The following is a 21,166-nucleotide window of genomic DNA, read 5'->3' as shown; positions in this document are numbered from 1 at the left end:
AAACACCTCAGATTATCCAGGTTTTAGGGCTGGAACACTAGGAATACCTGCTGCCCCAAGCTGCTGCCAGCCAGTCAGAGAAGAGAGCAGCATTTAGCATGGGGAGACATGTGGGTTGGCATCACAAACTGACATTGGGTGGCATACCTTGCAGAGACAAGCTGCAGGCAGCAGGAGTTGCAGAACTGGGGGAGCTCCAAGGCATAGAATGAGAACATTAATAATGATAATGACTTTTGAAATGTTGCCCTCAGTGCTGGGATGGATGCAGGGTTGCAGCGGTGCTTCTCACTGCCCTGGGTTCCTGGGAGTGGGTCACAGCTGCAGTCTCCTGATGTCACTCTGAACTCATACATCAGTTTGTTTATGTCAGAAATAAAAACCCGCACAACCCTTTCCCTCAAAAAAACTAACAGCAATGGAAGGAAAGAAACAGATCCAGGATTTCTAGAAAGATGTTTCTGAACATACAAAAACTTTGCTTGTGGACTCATCCTTTTTCTCCTTCGGATGTCTCCAGCTCCCTCTTTAAATAGTGTGTACAAGTCCAGAGAAGGAGTAGTGTCTACGTGTTCCATTTATATCTCCACAAAAGGGAGATAAGGTGTGCTACCTTAAAATAAATCTATGGAAAGCCAAACTGGTTTCCCATTGTTGATAGGATGAGAAATAAAGGCCCTAAGTTGAACCAGGGGAAGTTCAGGTTCAATATTAGTAGGAAATATTTATACTCAGAAAGAGTGGTAGAGCAGTGGAGTAGGCCACGCAGGGAGGTGGTGGAGTCACCATACCTGGAGATGTTCAAGAACTGTGTAGATGTGGTGCAGAGGGACATGGTTAGTGGGCATGGTGTGATGGGTTGATGGTTGGACTGTGATTTTGGGGGTCTTTTCCAATTCTAATGATTCCCTGACTCTATTTTGAGGCAATGTACAATGTTGTAGTTAATTGTGCAGCCTCAGGATAGTTTTAAAATAGTGGCTGAGAAATTCACTCTCTGAGTGACGACGACAACCCTCGGTGTGCTGAGTGCAAATAAGGAGAATGCATGTTTTGGATTCATGGTTATGATCTTACCTGGAAGATTAGTCCTTCCAAACCAGAGAGGAAATCGTGAGGGGCTTTGACTGACATCCCTAAGACTTCCCTCTCAATGGAGCACTGGGAGGCACCACTGGATCCATGCTGCTGCCATGGTGGCTCTGCCACTGTTCTTCCTGTGCTGATGGCAGAAATTGTGCTCAGAGACACGTGTCACTCAGCCGTGGAGTCCTCAGTACAGGAGAGGAACATGGATCTGTTGGAATGTGTCTGGAGGAGGGCCATAAAAATGATCCAAGGGATGGAACACCTCTCCTGTGAGGACAGGCTAAGTGAGCTGGGGCTGTCAACCTGGAGAAGAGAATGCTTCGGGGTGACCTGATAGTGGCTTTTCAGTATCTAAAGGGGAGCTACAGGGAAGAAGGGGATAGACTCTTTATCAGGGTCTGTGGTAATACAAGGAGAAATGGTTTCTAGCTTAAGGAAGGTAGATACAGGCTAGATATAAGGAAAGGTTCTTTTACAGTGAGAGTGGTGAGGCACTGGCAGAGGTTGCCCAGAGATGTGGTGGGTGGCCCATCCCTGGAGACTTTTGAGGCAAGGCTGGATCAGACGCTGGGCAACCTAACCTAGCTGTGTATGTCCCTATTCATTGCAGAGGAGTTGAAATTGATGGCCTTTAAAGGTCCCTTCCAACTCTAAGGATTCTGTGATTCTATCCCTTTCAGCCAGTGCACAAAGTTTTAGATCCTGTGTTGCTGGCCACTGTGTCAATACAATATAAACACTGTCAACACACTTGTTTTTAGCTCTCATTTCCTAAGCTCCTGCATCCATCTGTACCAGAGAAACAGATCAACAGCACAAACTTTCCTTGTTTGGTACCTTGATTAGCCAGAGCAGATGGCTAAAACATAATATATGCAATTCTGTAACCAGGAATTAGAGCTCCCATTCGTATCAGTGAACTGGCACACAAATCCAAGGCTAGAGTCAGTAATAACACGTTGGAGAGTGTCAATGTTTAAGCAATCAAATGAAAGAGAATTTGGATTACCTATTGTTTACATTTCAGTAAAATCTGAAATCCCCAATCAGTTGTCATGGTCTCACAATATGAGGAGCTGTACCCACTGTTAGCAAGGAGAGTAACTGGTGGTGGAGAGTGTGCCATCAGCTTTCCCATCAGCACAGGCATTTGTATTTGGTGTTCAGACTTGGACAATAGCCTGGCCAAAAAGAGCTGGCCTGTGTAGTGAAGTGAAATGTCTTACAGGTGCTTTGCTTGCAGACAGCCTCTGCAATAACCTGTTTTCTTTTTATTTTAAGGAGTGTCTTGAGAGAGAACCCATCTCCCCCATAGACTGCCTTTCACCAGCTCCACACCCATGTGCCTAGTTTACTCACACCATATGGGTTGCCAGGGGTCGTGAGGTCCTGTCCAAGCTTCTCTCTGCAATCAGCTCTGTGCTTTGCCTCTGTATCATTTGATAAGTTCAAACAAGGAATTTAAGTGTCCTGAAACCAACCTGTGTCTTGGGCAGAAATGCAGGTGATGCCTGGAGCCCCGCAGCAGTGGGGCACCAAGAGGCAGTCAGCGCTACCATATTTGTGTGGCTGTAGAAAAAGGCAGAAAGCTGGAGTCACTTGCAGGAAACCCCAGGCAAGGGACCAATTTAACCAGAATGCAGAAATCTGCCAAGCATCAAAGTGAAAAGCACTGCCAGATATCTGCCTATCCTGTCCTTGCTTGCCCTCTGCCTATAGACTTTGCAGCTCTGTAGGAAGACAGGACAGAAAACAGCACCATGGCATCCTGAGAGCCAAAACTATTTCTTCATGCTTCCAAACAGCTCTGAAGCATGAGATTTAGTCATGGCTGGTCAAAGGATGCAGGAGGGCCAGAGAAGCAGGTGCTTGGCCAGCACTGATAGCTCCAGCCATCCAGTTCATCGGTTCTTCTCACCCCAACCAGCACAGAGGCTTCTGCACATATAATAGCATTTGAGTTAAAACAGATAATCTCAGTGACACTGCAAAACTTTCTGATTATTCAAACAAAAGTTACCCTTTCCCTGTCATTTCTCTCCAGTATTGTTATTGTCACTGCTTAGAAATGTCATATTTCAAATATAAATTTGTCTGACCTCTCACTATTGTTCCTTTCTCAGTAGGATGGAAATATCCCTTGTTCCTCCTAATTTTTTCACATGAAAATACCTTCATGTGGTAATCAAGGCTCCTTGGGAGCCATCATTCAGCTAGACTAATTTAAAGCTGTGTTCTTTAACCCCATCTCCTTTTCAGAGACTGTTCAAAATGCTTCCTGGTGTTTGACATAGAATCATAGAATTATAGAACCATAGAACACTAAATCACTGAATCATTGAATTATAGAATGGTTTGGATTAGAAGGGACTTAAAGCCCTGGTGGGCTGCTCCCCACCAGCTCAGGCTGCCCAAGGCCCCATCCAACCTGGCCTTGAACACCTCCAGGTATAGTGCATCCACATCCTTCTTAAAAGCGTATATTAACACAGACAGACCATTCAGCATGGTCCTATTGTGCTAGAGGTACCAAAGGCACTATCGCTTCCATGATACTATGAACAACCTAACTTATAACAATAATCAAAGACAGTAGTGGACCATTTAACCTCATAATGGCTAAACGTTCACAAAAAGTTCATAATGTCATTGCCAAGGCTGCAGAAAGGACATAAGCATCATATAAGCACAGCTCACTGCTTTGTACTCTCTAGATCATGTACAAGTTGCACGAAAGCCATGAGAGTGGTGTGGGATGCTTCATTTTGTCAGGTGGAAAAGAATAACTCTAAAGTCTTGTTATTCTCTTCCCTTGAAAGATTCTCTTTTTTTTTCTGGTTGTTTTTCTTAATTTTTTTCCCCTTCTTTCCATAATCTGCTGACTTGAGTGTTTTATACACTGTTTTGCACTTGTAGGAGTTAAAATGGCTTCTGTCAGACTGTGGCTGTTTATCCCGATGACTCTGAAATATTTCTTTTACAGTCTGGTCAACAGCTGTGCCATCTGCAGACTTTCCCAGCAGAGGTTTTATAGAGTGCTCAAGGCACCTGATAAACATAATAAATAGCACTGCAGCTAGAGCACTTTTTCAGAACACTGACTAGAAATGGTTCCACTCACTGTTACCTTCCCACTGGCATATTTGATGACCCATTAGGGTGACCCTGGTGCTCTAGGTCCCAGCCAGCTGCAGCTCCCCGATCTTCAACCAGTACATCCATTTTTAACCCTTGTTCCATGGGTGGGTGGCAGAGATTGCAAAGGGATGTGGGAAGGAGGGAGCGCAATGTAAACCAGTGCTTCAATTATTAGAACTTTCTCCAGCTTTTTAAGATTTATAAAAAATGTTTGTACCATTCGTTCCCCTTTCCTTTAATACTCCTAAGTGAAAATTATTCAGGCCTGCTGGTGTGAAAATGTTTTATGCTGGCAGATGTTGGCTCACATCTTCTTTAATACAGTTGGTGAGTTTTCTACTACAACTGTAGCTCTGCCCACATGCTTCCAACACCTCCTCCACATTTGGCCTTAAATACCTAGTGATTTCCTCTCACCCTGTCTCCATCAGTGCTCATATCTTCACCATTTAATGACTTTTTTTTTTTTTTGTTGCTCCTGGTATATTTAAAAATGTGCATTTGTCTGTCACACAGTGACCTTTGATATTTTGTTGGCTCCTCCAGCTTTCCTTATCAGACACCGACATTTTTAAACTGCAATATTTGCTGTCATTTACTTTTGCTTTTTTTCCCATCTGCTCTATATTGATTTTTTTTAATTACTTCTTTGAGGTTTTAGTGAAACTCCTTATTTTCTCTCACTCAGAACAGTTTTTTGCCCTTAGCAGTTTTCTCAGGGCAAGGTGGGGGTGATGAGGAAAGCTGGGGGTCAGCTACTGATGTACATCATTATTGTCCACCCTACTTTTTCATTCCCAGTCTGTTGTACTGACAACAGCATTTACAGGCAGGAAGCCTGCTTCTCTTTTCTTTTTTTTTTTTTTTTTTTTAATGTTCTTTTTTTCACAAGACAAAGATAAGCACATCATGGCTGCTATAGGGTCAGGAACTGCTAATTTGTATAGGCCATTTATGTGCTCTGGTTTCTGTGTCAGAACAAGGTGCAGTACTGATTCATTGCACACCAGAAGCTGGACTTTTGGAGCTGAGAAACTGCTATTTTCAGAAACTCCAATGAAATTCTGCAGCAGAAAAAGAGATATCCAGCAATTACCCCACACATATATGTATACATATATACACACACACACACACATATATATGTATGTATATATATATACTTTTTTTTTTTTTTAAGAGACTATACTTTAGGTTACCTTTTATGCTTCTGGGAGAAATAAACCTGATTGACTCAGCCTTCCCTCAGATGGCATATCTCAGATGGCACATCTTCAGCTTCCTGAAGGGAGGCTGTGATGAGGAGGGGCTTTGCCTCTTCTGCCAGGCAACAAACAGGACCCGAGGAAATGGCCACAAGTTGTATCAGAAGAGGTTTAGACTGGACATAAGAAGGAACTTCTTCTCTCAGAGAGTGGTCAGGCACTGGAATGGCTGCCCAGGGAGGTGTTGGAGTTGCCATCCCTGTCAGTGTTCAAGAAGCGTCTGGATAGGGAGCTAGGAGATATGGTTTAGTGGTTTTCTGTAGGTATGGTAAAGGGAGGACAGTTGGACTAGATGATCTTGTAAGTCCTTTCCAACCTTGTGATTCTATGATTCTGTGACATACAATTGCACACATCTAGGCTGATCCCACTAAAATATTTGACTTAGGACCAACATTTCATTTGGAGGCGTGACTAAGGATCACCTGCCAAGAAAATATATCCTAGGTGCAAAGGGGTCTTCTTAAGAAGGATATCATTGCCAATGGGACACACTATTTTCTTCAGTGATCTTTGCATTTCTTTCAATTTCAGTAGTTAATGGGAAGAGAAAGGAAACAGGCTGTACCTGCTAATGCATGTAAGACTAGTCCATCAGAGATGTCTTTTTGCCTGCATGTAGTTTACTTAAGTTTTTAATAACAGGTGTTCACCCAGCAGTCATGCATAATAATGATAAATTTACTAAGTATACAGAAAGCAGATAGACCTGAAATAGATTGCCAGAGTGTGCTGATGGGTTGGGCAGACCGGAAACTTTGTGGATTTCTACATGTATTTCTCTTCAGAGCTATAAATATTCATAGTATTCATAGTGGAAACAATAAGAAAGTTTAGGATGTAACATTTCTCATAAACTTCTTCTGCTATTAAGACTTTTTCATGGTTTTCAAAGTCAAACTTTTCTCTCAGCAAAGCTCCGCATGCTTCATTTGTGCAGCCTTTGCATAGTATCAACTTTTCCTCTTTATCTTGAGTCTTTTTTTGCATGGTAATTGGGCCAGTCCTGCATATTATGTGAGCAAATCAATAATGTAATACTAGCAGAACATAATTACAGATTTTCAATAAGGTTTTCATTCAGTTTGTTTGTAGGCCAAGACCAGATCGAGATGCACATCGTAAGCTTAAAAATAAGAATAAATGAACTGTGAACTGTACGAGTTTTCTCCCTCTTTCATTTAAAAGTGGGAGCAGAAGAAATACAGGGATGTGCTGACTAAGAGGCAGGTCTTCTGTCTCCCATCATTACAATAGGAATTGATTGCAATTTCAGGAGCTCACTTTGTAGAGCTGAGTAGAACTCAGTGTTTTTACTTCAGAGCAATTTACATGACTATTTTTGTAAGGCTTCAGTCCATTCCAACTAATTCTTGCTTTTTATTGAAGTTTTAGGTTCACATTTGCCCTGCTTCTCAAAATAGAGCTTATTTTAAACAGATCCAAAAGTTTGTATGTGTCTTTCTACCTTCAGAGAAAAACCTGATAGTGGGTCTGAAATACAACTAATCTTTCTGTCGGCCTTCTGCAGTCTATGTAGTGTGGCTGGCAATGAAGCAAAAGCAGGCCAGGCTATTGAAAGTTCTTTGGAACAATTTTCAGTGCATTTCTGTGTTTAACCATTATGAAAATTTGGAAATAGGAGCCAGGAGCTCTTCATAGAAACAGTTTGGACAGTGTAATAGGTGATGCTATTCAGAGAAAAAGTTCCTTGACTTTAAGGTACCCTTCCTAACTTGTTTGGGAGGGACACTGTGCCGTATCCTATTAAGGAGGATGTGTAGGATTATTTTCTCTTCAAGTATTTCTTGCAAGTGTAATTGCAGAGCCACAAGGTCCTGCTGCATGTAATATGACTTCATATTTGAAAGAAAGTGAGATATAAGGAGTTCTTTAATTTAAAATCCAAAGGAAGCCCATTTTCCTCCTGTTATTTTTTTGGCTTACTTTAATTTTTGTAGCTGTTGTAGCTGGCAGCAAGTAAATTCATAGAATCATAGAATCACAGATTATTGTGAGTTGGAAGAGACCCACAAGGATCATGAAGTCCGACTCATGGCTTCACACGACCTTCGGATATTCAAACCATATTTCTGAGAGAAGTGTCCAAACTTTTCTTAAACTTTGTCATTTGGGGCTGTGCCCACTCTCCTGCAAGCCTGTTCATGCCCACCGCCCCCTGATGCAGAACTTCTTCTTAATTGCTGAAGGTGGAAAGAAAAGAACGTGAAGGTTGCACTGGAGATGACATTTTGGGGATAAGATTCTTACTCCACCAGTGTGAGAGAAAAAGTAGTCTTCAGATCTGCATGTTTGGGAATATCCAGGAAATATGTCTTGGAGGGCAAAGGCCATTCATGCTTCATCTGGTGTGCATTTTCTTGTCTCAGCTGTGGAGCACAGAGATGGCTAGCACTGTGTGCCAGCAGAGAAGATGCATCAAGGAAACCTTAACATCTCTTTGAAACCTTACCTGTCTTTTCCATGATAAAGCTATTTCTGTGTTTAAATTTGAAGTTGTGGCTTTGGGACTAACTGTACAGTATTAACCAATGTTTGCATAGTCAAAGTTTCAGGGTACATTACGTGGTGTTAACATCGGTAACATTATTACCAATACAACGATAATGACACTGTATTTCAGTTTCTGCAACTTATTAACCTCAATGGGAAAGGTACTTACCACTGAAAAACCTTGTACAAGTGCCACACTGAGGCGGTTTATTGTCAGTTCAGTAATCTCAGCTATGAGAAAAAAAAATGTTCAAGGAGCTCGGAAGAGATCCTGAGAGACACATATTAAGTATTTTTCAGCATTGTATGGTGAGGCATGCACTGACACAGTTTTAAATTCTAGTTGTTCAAGTAAATTCACAGAAGTAAAAAATTGTATTGTTGGGATTAGATTAAGAATTAATGCATTATATGTCATTGAATTCTTGCAATAAGTATGCTGTACCAGGCCAACTTTCACTTTCAATGTACTATTGATCCAAACCTCTGCCAGTCCTGTCTGGTGGAGATATCATTTTGCAGTAAGGAGTGATAGATTTGCACAAGCCCTTTCCATAACTTGGGTCCCTGCACTGAAGCAACCCTCTGACCAGGCTTCTTCTGGAGGCCTGAAGGCAGATCTGGAGAAGAAGGACAGCACTGGAGCTGTCCAGTAGTTGAGAGGATTGCACATCAGGGTGAGTTCTCACAGCATCTCATGGAACACTAACAGTGTGCTGAAGTCTTACAAATTGGTGCTCACTGGCTAAAACGTCGGCCAACTATACAGGCTATCCTATGATAGCCTGCATCTCATGCATCTCAGAGAGCCTCATGTAATTTCTTAGTGTGGGCTGAAACTGAGACCGTGAGACACAGGGACATGCTTGCAACCATCCTGAGCAGAAGGTCATTGGTACCTCCTGTGCCAGGCAGGCTGCTACTTAGCAAGCACAGTGGGAAAAGATAAGTTCAAAGACTGAGCAGTAGTAAAGGCCAGCATCTCTTTTTTATTTTCTATGAGGTCGGCAGCCCAGTCATTTTCACCTGTGCTTTTTGACAGCTGGAGAGATTTGAGTCGACACAGATTTGTAACTACCACTTCTCATTCAACTGAATCTTCAGAAGACATACTTTTCCTTTTAAGTTTTCGTCTTTGTTGCAAGTCTTGAGTCATATGTTTGGATTCTGATGTCTGTGAAGAATTATTTAATACATAGTGGAATTTAATGTATAGGGGAAGGACTTTGCTGAAAAAGGGTAGTATCATATAATTCAGAAACTCAACATGAGAGCAGACAGAGGTGATGAATACACAGCCATGAGTAGATTTACTACAGACAAACTGAGATTTTGATTATATTACTCAAATACTGTATTTTAACTATGGGAAAGTCAAGTACCTCAAAATTACTCCTAGGTTTACACATCAAAAATAAGTGATGAAACTAGTTATCTTAATGCTTGTTCTCTGCTTATGGAAAGAAGAAACAAGGGCAACTCCAGAGGACTTACCACCCTGTTCCTCTCAGGTAGCTATTTCTGGGAAGAAATTACCTCCAGAGTTGCCTCTTCACTGACTATAGAGGGCACCTAGGCTGATGTCCTGCCATTGGGCAGCTGTAGTAGTTAAGATGGATGGTATCTCCATAGTCTAATGCAGACACAGAGAAAGAGATCTGATTCACTCAGTTTCAGTCAATCCTCAGCTCCTTAATCTCAGTCTGCTCCTTTCTTAGAAGACTTAGCATATTATAAGGAGTTAAAAAAGGAAAAGGATCTGGGGGTGTTAGTTGACAGCCAGCTGAATGCAAGCCAGCAGTTTCCAGGTGGCCAAGAAAACCAGTGACATATTGGCTTGTAACACAAATAGTGCAGCCGGCAGTAGCAGGGAGGTGAATCATGCCCCTGTACTCAGCATTGGTGAGGCTGCACCTCAAGTACTGTGTTCAGTTTGGGGCCCTGAGAAAGAAAAGAAAGACATGGAAGCCTTGAAGCATGTCCAGATAAGGAAAACAAAATGAGTGAGGAGTCTGGAACACAAGTCTTATGGGGAGCGACTGAGGGAACTGGGATTGTTCAGTCTGAAGAAGGGGAAGATCAATGGAGAGACCTCGTCACCCTCTACAAAGTGCCTGTAAGGAGGCTGCGGTGAGGTGGGAGTCGGCCTCTTCTTTCAGTTAACAGCAATGGGATGAGAAGGAATGGCCTCAGGTTGTGCCAGCAGAGGTTCAGGTTACTTATTATGAAACATTTATTCTCCCAGAGAGTGGTGATACAGTGGCAGAGGCTGCACATGGACATGGTGGAATCACCACCCCTTTAGGTGTTCAAGAAATATTTAGGCGTGGCCCTGAGGGGTATGGTTAGTGGGCATGGTGTGATGGGTTAGTGCTTTCACTAGATGATCTTAGTGGTCTTTTCCAACCTTAAAGAGTCTATGATTCTATGAAAAGTCATTTGCTGGAAGTGTAAATGGCACATTAGCTGTTTCCCATAAATCAAAGGGCAGCCTATCTCAGAAAGCTGGAAGTGTTCCAGAGATTATAAGTTCCTGAGAAACTGATACCAGCTGATCTGATTGTGCAAAGCTGTAAAATGGTGCTCAGTACTCTGACAGAGAACTTGGCCACCATCATGTCCAGACAGCACAAAACCCCACTACCTGTGGGAGAGATGCAGTGCCTGCAGAGCAGGAGAAAGCCCTGTTCTCAATTGCACTGGACTGGCTGTTTAGCAGGAAATGTAATAGCCTTTGGGACTTTCTTTGGGCTTGGGGTATTTTAGTGTTTGAGAATTTGGGCATGCAACTGGTATGAAGCTGATAGGGGACAAGGAAAGACTATCTCACTGAGAAAGAGAAATTGGAGTGGACAGAACTGTAGAAAGGTTTAGAATAACATTTGATATATCAGCAGAAAAGACAGAGTCTGATAAATAGGTTTAGGTGCTGTTCAAAACCAGTCAACCGTGTTGTATTTAAAAAAAAATTTACAACTGGATTATAAAACTCAGGGTTGACTCTGTCATTTAAACTGTGTGGAAAAAATAAACTCACAAAGGATTTTCTGAGCCCCTTGCTCAGGAACCCACAATGAGTAACAGCAATGAGTACAGAAAGATCTTACAGCACTGGCTCCAGCCCAAGGGGTCTGATCACCCACACACAACCACCCTGTGCCCTCAAACAGAGCAACCCTTTGCAGTCACTGTCCAGAACCAAAGCTGATGTGGGAAGGCAGAACTGACCTGGGGGTGTGCCCATTGATCTGTCTGTAAGGCAGCTGGAAAGAAAGGCTCCCACCAAATCAATACCAAGCAATTAAGCATTAGTACTCAGATGAACACAATCACTGAAGGTTTCTGAATAAGTTAGCCCACCATAAAAAATGTCATGGAGACAGTCAACATGATAATTTAATTCTATCTTCAGGCTCCTAAGGAAACATGCACCTGTGTTCCTACGTCTGACAAACAATACCTTCAAAACCTGTTTTTTCTTGCTTTGTTTTTCCTGTCTCATTTTTTTGTGCTTTTGACCTCATGATTTGCCTCTACAGAGAGCCCTTTGCAAGTAATAAGACTCTCACATCTTCTTTTTTATCTGTCGTAGCAGGCTTTACAAAATATACTAAATGCCTAATTACCAGTGCCAGCATTCCTAGCCATTTTTCATTATGTTCTTTCAAAATTATGTTGTTTGGAAATGACATATCCAATTAAAATGTACTAATAACTTGAAATGGATCAATTTTCTGTCTCTCTTCAATTTATTAATGTTACTATAAATTTAACAGACTCTTTCTCTGTATACTTCCATTCATTCATGCCACTAGAAATTAATACTGGAAAATATTCTCTCATCTGGCTATACGATATACAAGAGAACCCCTGAAGTAATTACACTAACATGCCATGCTCGTGAGCATATAATAAACACCTACAGAAATAGCTTTGAATTAACTAAATTTATGCATATATCGTAATTTTTTTCCTTTTGCGTTTATGTTCTTTAGGCTTTACTGGAGACATTCAGCTTGTGCTTCTGCCAAATTTCTAGTGAAGCAAACTGCAAACTGATCTGGTTTAACTGCATTTTTTTAGTAATATGTCTGACTCATCCATTCTATTACTGCAACATTTACAACACCATATTTGTGTATGTGCCATGGTTTTCTTCACCTGAGATTATGATCTTGGCCTGGAAGATTACACTTTTTAGTATGACACCACTTAACCCCCATCCAGCTTCAGTGCGTAAGTTAAAGAGGTGCTAAGCAAGCCCGGAAAATACTATTTGACTACTGTAGCTGTATAGTCCATTAAAGGAAAAATCATCTATGTGAGGCAGCTGTGAAACTGTATGGAGAAACACCAGCAGGTGACGAGATGATGTCCAGAGAGAAAGGAAAAGGAAATGGAAAAGGAGAGGGAGGGAGAGACAAAGAGGGAAAGGGAGAGGGAAAGGGGGAGGGAGAGGGAGAGGGAGAGGGAAAGAGAAAGAGAAAGGAAAAGGGAAAGGGAAAGGGAAAGGGAAAGGGAAAGGGAAAGGGAAAGGGAAAGGGAAAGGGAAAGGGAAAGGGAAAGGGAAAGGGAAAGGGAAAGGGAAAGGGAAAGGGAAAGGGAAAGAGAAAGGGAAAGAGAAAGAAAAAGAAAAAGAGAAAGAGAAACGGGAAGGGAAATGGAAAGGGAAAGATTATTGAGTGCATTGCCTAATTACTTCATGGCTAACCGAAAGTTAAAGTATATTAATGAGGGTGTTGCACAGATGCCCCTTGAATACTGACAGGAGAGGGACATCATCCAGATCACTGGAAAGTCTGTGCCAGTGTGTCACCATCCGCAATGTAAATGTAAATATCAGTATGTATGTTTTTATGTGTGTTTTTCTGTACAGAAATATAAATGCCTATGTAAACATATGTGTATGATGTAAAATACACATATGCAGATATAGACACATATACATACGAGTGCACATATACATACGAGAACATCATACTTGGTGCCTCTGTTACACACTTTGTAGCTTGATAAAGCATCAGATTTTGCTTCCAGAAGGCCACCATATTCAGCTCAAAATGAAATGCATTGCAAAATCTCCAAACTCAGTAAACCGTCCAATTTCCTTCAACAGGATCTTTCAGTGAGTTGTAAACAGCTGTAATGCTTTTCAAGAGAAGTCTATGGTGGCACATCTTACCTCTGCCTGGATGCATACTTATCAATACCATGCAGCAATGTGCTTTGTTGGGTGAATGACAAATTAAATGAACTCAGAACCAATGCACATCAAAGTCGGTTGACTCAGAACAGGTGGCACTGGTTAAAAATGAGAAATCTTTTGAAAATGACAAAATATAAAATCATGACTGTTTTCAGTCTTGAGTAATTTTATTTTATGTTATTTTTCTAAATGGAAGGTGTCTGTTAAGGATAATCATAGAATTACCCAGATTGGAAAAGGCCTCAAAGATCATCAAGTCCAACCACAGCCTAACCATAGTACCCTAACTCTAACAACCCTCTGCTAAATCATATCCCTGAGCACCAGGGATAAACAAAAATGCAATGCCTTTGTTTTAGAAATGATCGGTGTTGATATCAACAAATAATTTATTTCTCTTGTTGTTTTTTTGTTTTTTTGTTTTTTGTTTTTCTTTTTAGGTATAAGGCTATAGTAAGACCAATGGAGATCCAAGCATCCCATGCACTGATGAAAATTTGTGTGAGAGCTGCTATAATCTGGATTGCGTCCATGCTGCTTGCCATCCCTGAAGCAGTGTTTTCAGATTTACACCCTTTCCATGACAAAGGAACTAATAAAACCTTCATCAGCTGCGCTCCTTACCCACATTCGGATGGGCTGCATCCCAAAATCCACTCGATGGCATCATTTCTGATCTTTTACATCATTCCTCTGTCTGTCATTTCAGTATATTATTATTTCATTGCTAAGAACTTGATCCGGAGTGCTTACAATATCCCTGTGGAAGGAAATGTGCACGTAAGGAAACAGGTAGAGACTTCAATTTCTTCAAAAATTCACAATTCCCATGAACCAATAAAGAGAAATTGCATAGGGAAATTTACTAAAGCAAACTGCAGCTGCTGTGCTAATTTTAATAGATTGTCATAAACTACGTCACAACAATAATCTAATTTTCCTAAGTTCAGAGACTTTGGCAGGACAGTTACCATGGCACAGCAGAGGATTCATGCCAATGTCTGGGAAGGTATCGACTAGGATGCAGGAGAAGGGATAAAGCTGGTGGTAGTGTTGTGAAGTTGAAGTTGAGGGGTAACACACTGGAAAACTTCTCAAAGTTTCTGTATCACAAAGAATCTAGGAGAAAGACTTGCTCCATGAAGTAGTCTCTCTTCATGTAGAGGGAAATGCTGGCTTTCCAATTCAGTCCTTGAGGCTGAAATGGGACACAGCAATGGGATGTCATCTGCTGGTGTTGTGCCATGCTGGGGAAAAAGTACACACTGGAGATGAACTGGGGAGTGGAGGCAGGAGAATGGTGACAGATGGAAGGTCATCAGGAGAGAGAAAACCATAGGATGCTGAGATGTCCTTACAGTTATGCTGAAGTTACACATCTTGTAGAAGGTGTGATCTTTGCAGTGCTGCAGTCCAGGCTGAAATCTCAGGAGAAATGGAGAAGTCCAATTTCTTTCCCTGAAACCTTTCATTTGCTATATTTCTTTTCCTTAAAATGTTTCTTTTTCTGTGGTCTCCAGAGGAGATGATGTTGATCAGAAAAGCCATCCCACTTACTATATGCCCTCTAATGATCCAGAGTGGTCAGTCTTCTGGTCCAGCAGGTGGTATCCTCAATTTTCACCTTAAGACTGATCTGACTTACGTATGTGACACATTTGCTCTGAACTGATGCAGACTTTTAACCTTCCCTTCGTACCCTTGAAATCAGGGTTACCTCTGTTATTGTCATTCAGAAGTATTTGTTTTATTATTTTAATTCCACAAACTATCCCATTGCAGAGCTCACAGTCAAGGAATACTGGAAGTCTCATGCTCTGGTTGAAAATGTGTTGCTGAAAATGTGTAGATCCTACACAAAATGAGGTGACTTTGCTAGGATTTGGCCAACTTAAGTCCTGGCTTTCTACTAGAGATTGCTCTCTCTTGCCTACTCCTTTTGTAAGCCTCTGGGGAGAATAAGAGTCATCTCCTATGCTCAATCCAAATTCAGCATGAGTAACTGAATGCTTCACATCACTGCATAACATGAAATGAATCTGAGCCTTGGGCTTGTCTAAGCAAGAAAGCAACAGCAGGGCAACTTGTTTCTGAACAACTTATTTGCCTTGACAGATCCCCTTCCTTTCAACTGAGGGGTCCTTCAACCAAAACTAAACTGACATAAGCTATTCTTCAGCTGAATGAGTGTCCATGTAATTGCATCAGGCTGACATCTCCATCTCAGGATGACATGAAACAGGCATTTCATCTCCTGTAGCCTTCTGCTGCTGAGGTGAAACAAATGTGTTTTCTGCCCATGAGACGATGTGTGATCCTTGAAACCCTTTTTTCTTTGTCTCTTCTGAATGTGTATAAATCTTTCTTCCCTGGAGATCATTTTTTCTGCTGATTTAACGACCATTTTGATTAGTGACAATAAAGTGAGTAGTAAAAACAGCCCTTTCACTCTTTAGTTTTGGGGGAAAGGTCCCCAGAAAGCAAAAGGCCAGGCTACAGTTTAGCACCACCAGTCCATCATTCCTGTCTTGCAGTGCACTCAGGAGCTATAGGTCTCCATCTGAAACAACTGGTATTGATTTCTTTATTGTGTTGCTTCCTTTCTTTATAGTGCAGATGTGGCCTCAATAGCCCTGTATCAAATTAAGGATACATTTAAAAGAATATATGGCTTAGCCGTGCAGAGCCTCTTCGCAAAGGATTTAATTTTCAGCCCGCTCTCTGGAGACATTATCACCTGGTAAATGTCAGTCCTTCCCAAGCACAATGGCTAATTTTCAGTTGGTGCCATTACAGGGGCACAAAATAAAGTCAAAATGTGCACTTCAGGTCTCTCCTGCCTACTCCCTGCTTGCAGCTGTCCTGATCAAAGACAGGCCTTTGTCAGCTTCTGTTTCTGATCTGCTTGTGCAGCTCAGAAGCTGAGTGAGGACAGAGGGTGGCTGGGAGCCTGGCCTGGCACCACTGCCTTGCCAGGGCAGGAACAAGGTCAGAGGGAATGGGGTTGGGGGAAGTTTCAGGCCAGTCAAGTTATGCTCAGGTACAAGGAGCAGGTGACAGCAAATCCCTGAACGTGTCTGAAAAGAGGCTCAGGAATTACCAGACAGGAAAGCATTATGATATGTGAAAATGTGGTGATGTCGTACCTGCACATTTCTGGCTGTCCACTGCCAGTCAGCAGTGTAGCCCAGCAGGTGTTTGTGGGTAACTCTGTCCATCCTCTCCTTTAGTGTGACCTTTCTTATGACTCTCAAGTTTGTCAGGAAGAAAGATATGCTTTTTGGTGGCATTGTTATCTTAGCATGCAGCACTGGGGGACAAAAGATCAAGTACAGTTTACCTCAGCTCCCCTCCACTGAGCAGTACCTTTGGGTTGAATCCAAACCTGCACATGTAGGTAAAACAAAAATGTGACTTGTTTGTGTGAAGGTTACACTGCATGTTGGCAGAATCATGAAAGCACCTTTTCCTTGAGTAAGTCCAGTTATGTTAAGAGAGGTGATCATTCAACTTCTTACCACATACATCCACTTGCTCCTTTTGGCCCCAGCTCTTCCAACTGAAGGATCCACACTGCTGCTGCTTCAGTGTTTCTATAAGTGTAGAGTGTCCTCAGATGACATCTCCAGCTCCTTCAGCCTCTGAACACTGCACTTGGTCTTCAAGGTCTGTGAGCTGTTGGCAGCACATTTGTGTACATATACCTCATGACCCTAAGGGAGAAAGTCCTGCCTCTGTGCTCTGTGAAAAATCCCAGTCCCCTATTCTGTTAATAACAATATTAATAATACTAATAACACTAATAATATTTTTTAATATAATGCTTACATCAAATTATATATATATTGTATGTGAATAACTGGTGCAATGGTCATCTGCTAACTGCTAAGGTGCAGCACTGGGAAAACAGCTACTTGCCCAAACTAGGGACTGCTAACCTGCATCTCTCTTTCTTTTTCCAGATTGAATCCCGTAAACGCCTGGCCAGGACAGTGCTGGTCTTTGTGTGCCTCTTTGCCTTCTGCTGGCTTCCCACTCACATAATCTATTTATACCGGTCCTACCACTACTCAGAGGTAGACACGTCAGTGCTGCATTTTGTTGCCAGCATCTGTGCTCGGATCCTGGCATTCACTAACTCTTGTGTCAACCCATTTGCACTCTACTTGCTCAGCAAGAGTTTTCGGAAACAGTTCAACAACCAGCTATTCTGCTGCAGAGCTCGCCTCCTCATCCGCTCCCAGAGCATGGCCAGGAGCACCACACGAATGACCTCCCTCAAGAGCACCAACCACTCCCTGGCCACCTTTAGCCTCATCAATGGCAACCATGTCTGCCATGAAGGCTATGTCTAAAACACACAACTGGGGACAGCTGCATGGCACGCCTAGTGCAGCTACTAAGTTCATTTCTATGGGGATAGTGAGTAGTGCAAATCTCCATGCATGCACGCATACGTGTGCAAGGAATTCTGATGCACTCAGAGAACTCAGGGGAGCTGGAAGCATCCCACATCTCACCCTGGGCCGCAGCATGTCTGGAGCAGCAAGTCATTAGCACCTGCCCATAAGAGTTCTTCAAATGGGCTTTGTGGCTTCAAGACCTGATGCTTTTAACAGGAGTGAAGTGAGGGTCTCAAGATCAAATTTAGTTTGCCTCTGACGGTTCTTCATCTCCTGCTCAGCACCAAACTCAGACATATTTACAGCAGTGACGAAGACCATACCAGTCCTAAAAACTCATCAGAATGGTTGCATCCAGCAGTTATCAGCAGGACACTTTTTGACACCAAAACAAATCTTTTTAACTAAAGTAAACAGGTTTTACAAAGGAGTCCATTGTAGGTCATTTACAGACTTTTCAAGTATTTATTAATGTTATGAATACAGTATTAATTAATGGTGTAAAAGATATCAAGAGTTTACTGGGGTATGTTGGTAACCCCATCTGAAATGAGCATTGTCTTGCACGACGTAAATGTGAAAGCAGTAATGTGAATAAATGTGAGTTGGAATATGTTTGCAGTTTTCAAATGTGTGCGCTTTTGCCATATCACAGAGGAGAGAGCATGTCATTTTCCAGGCATCAGAACTTCTCTCTTCCTGCCTTCAAGATGTGAGATAGTGAACATGTTTCATCACCTGAAATTTCAGCCTTCCATTTCTTGAAGGGAACTTATAAACAGAAGGGAGACTGAGTTTTTACACACACAGTTAGTAATAGGGCAAAGGGGAATAATTTTAAAATAAAAGAGGGGAGATGGAAATTAAATGTCAGAGGGAGATTTTTCACTGAGGTGCTGGCACAGCTGCCCATAGAAGCTGTGGTGCCCCATCCCTGGAGGTGTTCAAGGCCAGGTTGGATGGGCCCTGGGCAGCCTGAGCTGGTGGGGGGCAGCCCTGCCCATGGCAGGGGTTGGGGCTGGGTGGGCTTTGAGTTCCCTCCCAACCCAAACCAGTCTGTGATTTTATGATCATGTACTGCATAAAATTTAGCTGGGCCCAGCGAAGGACAAACAGAAAATGAAGCACAGCTATTTATCATGCAGTAGCGCTTTGTGAAACATTTGGTTATGCAGTAGAAGCCATTAGCAATGCAAGGACTGATCTCCAACCCGTCATTTTTTTCCTTCTGTCTTTGCAGAAGTATGTGGAGACAGAGGGACAGAGCTGGCTGGCAGTTTGGCAAGTCAGGCTTCCTGCAGCATACACCCTCCAGCAGATACTGTGCCAGGCACCAGCCATCCTGGAAACAAGAGCACTGAGTTCTGCCGATAGCTCTCAGAGCATGTGGACTATAGGACAGGCAATGAAGCTGCATGCATGATAAAGCAAGCTGCTGCAAATGAGGCCATAAAGCAATCCCCATAGTGAAATATTGAGTTTTTAATGGCTCTCATCCTCTTTGACAGTGATCCATTTTTTCTTACCATGGCAAAAGAAAAATGAAATCTGGAAAAAAACTTTGCGTTAGGCTTGAGATGTGAATGTAGAAAAAGTCATATGAGTGCAGTGTGGTCAGCCCCAGCCTGAGCCCACCTCCTTGCCTTAGTTTTGACTTCACTGGGCTGCCCGAGATCCTCATTTACTGCAATTTTCAGCAGGATGGTGCTTTCCCTGAGCTTCCATGTGAAGCTCCTGATGGCCAGTGTGATCTGTGACAGCCAGATCAATCTGTGACCATTTCAGAGATTTCGGTTAAGATCCCGGCTGCTTATGACATTTCCAAATGGAGAGAGTGCATGTATCTGGCCTTAGATTTTTTTCACTAATATTTTCTTCAGCTGTATAGGAATCTAATCAAAGGAATGCCATGCTTCACCACATCCACACTGATGGTGCTGCTTCATATGCCCTTCTGACCAGGAGCAAATAACAGATTATTCTTGCTTTATGAGACACTTCAGTAACTTCTGAATTCATATTTACAAGGGAAAGGAGAAAACATGGCTCAGATGTGAAAAAATTGAAAACATGAGGGAGAGTGCTGGCTGTGGCTCCCTCAGGGCTGCACTCAGTGTGACTACACTGCGTTGAGCACAGCAGTGTTATGAAGATGTAGCACCATGGAATTAAATGGGTGTTGTGGGTTTCAATCTTTTCTTCCTAACAGAGCTAGTGACTCCTCTGAGAAAATGAAAGAGAGGGGTTTTGGCTCCAATCTGGAAAGTGCTTTCCAAAAATACAGCTGCAGGTGTCTGCACAGATACACCATTGCTTCATTTCCTTGGTATTCCTTTTCTTCGCTTTGTTTCCAGAGCTCATAGTCAAAACCTTAGAGGGAGCTACTTGTAAAATACATACCTTCCATCAGAAGCTAAGATACCTACGACTACAGGAACATATTTCACAGAGGAAAATTACAGTGTAAATTTTCATGCATCATTTTATTCAAATCCCACCACACCTCCGCCCCCAGTCTTGTATCTTAAAGACTCTTCAGTGATTCTGGGAAAAGAAATAACATGGTTTACAGAAAAAAAGAAAAAAAGGAAAAGAAAAGAAAAAAAAAAAGAAAAAAAAAGTATTTTGAAAATATTTCACAAACTTTCACTCATTTTTTAATATCATGGAAAGAGCGAATCTGAGGTTGAGATTGTTCCTTTGTTATCCCTCTGTTACAATAACAAAAACACTCCATACAGCATTTGAGGTCAGGGAAGAGAGACCTGAGGAAAGTTTTCTGAACTATCCTTGCATGAAACCGAAACAGTTGTAGCTGTAATTGGTTTTTCTACTTCTTGCTACTTGTCTCATTACCTTGGTTTTGAAAACACGATGTACTTTACATTGCTGCAAAAACCCAGCTCCTTATCTGGAGTTATTTCAATATTTGCTGGCACACATGGGGTGCCAACTCTTTGAACCTGGAGCGCTGTCTGCAGCATTGCTTGTGCTTGATAAATTTTCAAAAGCCCAAGATCAAGCCCCTGCCATGGGGCAGGCAACTGCAGAAATGCACACTCAAATGCTTCCTTCTCCTCAGAAATGCCCCTGTCTGTGGAGAGCCACCGGAGATCACGCTTTTGGGGAAACACTGCATTTTAGGGCTCTGAAATACAATCTTAACTAAATGCCATGTTCCTTGGAGGTTGAGGGACACCCCATAAATTCCCCCTGAGCCTGATGACTCTTCATTTTGAGGGCAGTGATGCACTGGCACAGCTGCCCAGAGAAGCTGTGGTGCCCCATCCCCAGAGGTGCTCAAGTCCAGGTTGGATGGGGCCATGGTCAGCTGAGCTGGCAGGGGGCAGCCCTGCCCACAGCAGGGGTTAAGGCTAGGCGGGCTTTGAGGTTCTCCCCAACCCAAGCTATTCTGTGATTCTATTGTTTTCTTGGTTTTCTCTGTCCCATCCTACACATGGCAACCATGTCACAAAACACCAGCTGCAGTGTGTGGGTGGGTAACTGCAAGTCCCTTGGTCAGGCTGCTGTGTGCAGCATGGTAGGAGTGT

The 21,166-nt window shown here is 42.4% G+C and overlaps 1 protein-coding gene across 2 annotated transcripts in view; it reads left to right on the top strand.

The window, feature by feature from the left end:
• The window catches only part of GRPR (gastrin releasing peptide receptor), a 29,241-nt gene that overhangs the window by 4,099 nt on the left and 3,976 nt on the right, over nucleotides 1-21,166 (top strand). The window contains exons 2-3 of one of the 2 annotated variants that reach the window (XM_015886445.3): nucleotides 13,653-14,004; nucleotides 17,175-18,230. In XM_015886445.3, the coding sequence (XP_015741931.1) occupies nucleotides 13,653-14,004; nucleotides 17,175-17,567 (745 nt within the window). In that variant the 3' untranslated portion in view covers nucleotides 17,568-18,230. Of the gene's footprint in view, nucleotides 1-13,652; nucleotides 14,005-17,174; nucleotides 18,231-21,166 lie in introns of those variants that run through there. The other variant, XM_085550396.1, reaches the window with a different exon arrangement.

Source organism: Coturnix japonica, chromosome 1 (genome assembly GCF_054131305.1).
Source record: "Coturnix japonica strain WE chromosome 1, WE-NBRP24, whole genome shotgun sequence".
Classification (NCBI taxonomy): domain Eukaryota; kingdom Metazoa; phylum Chordata; class Aves; order Galliformes; family Phasianidae; genus Coturnix; species Coturnix japonica.
Note: the sequence above shows the minus strand (reverse complement) of the source record. Positions and strands in the feature narration are given on the sequence as shown.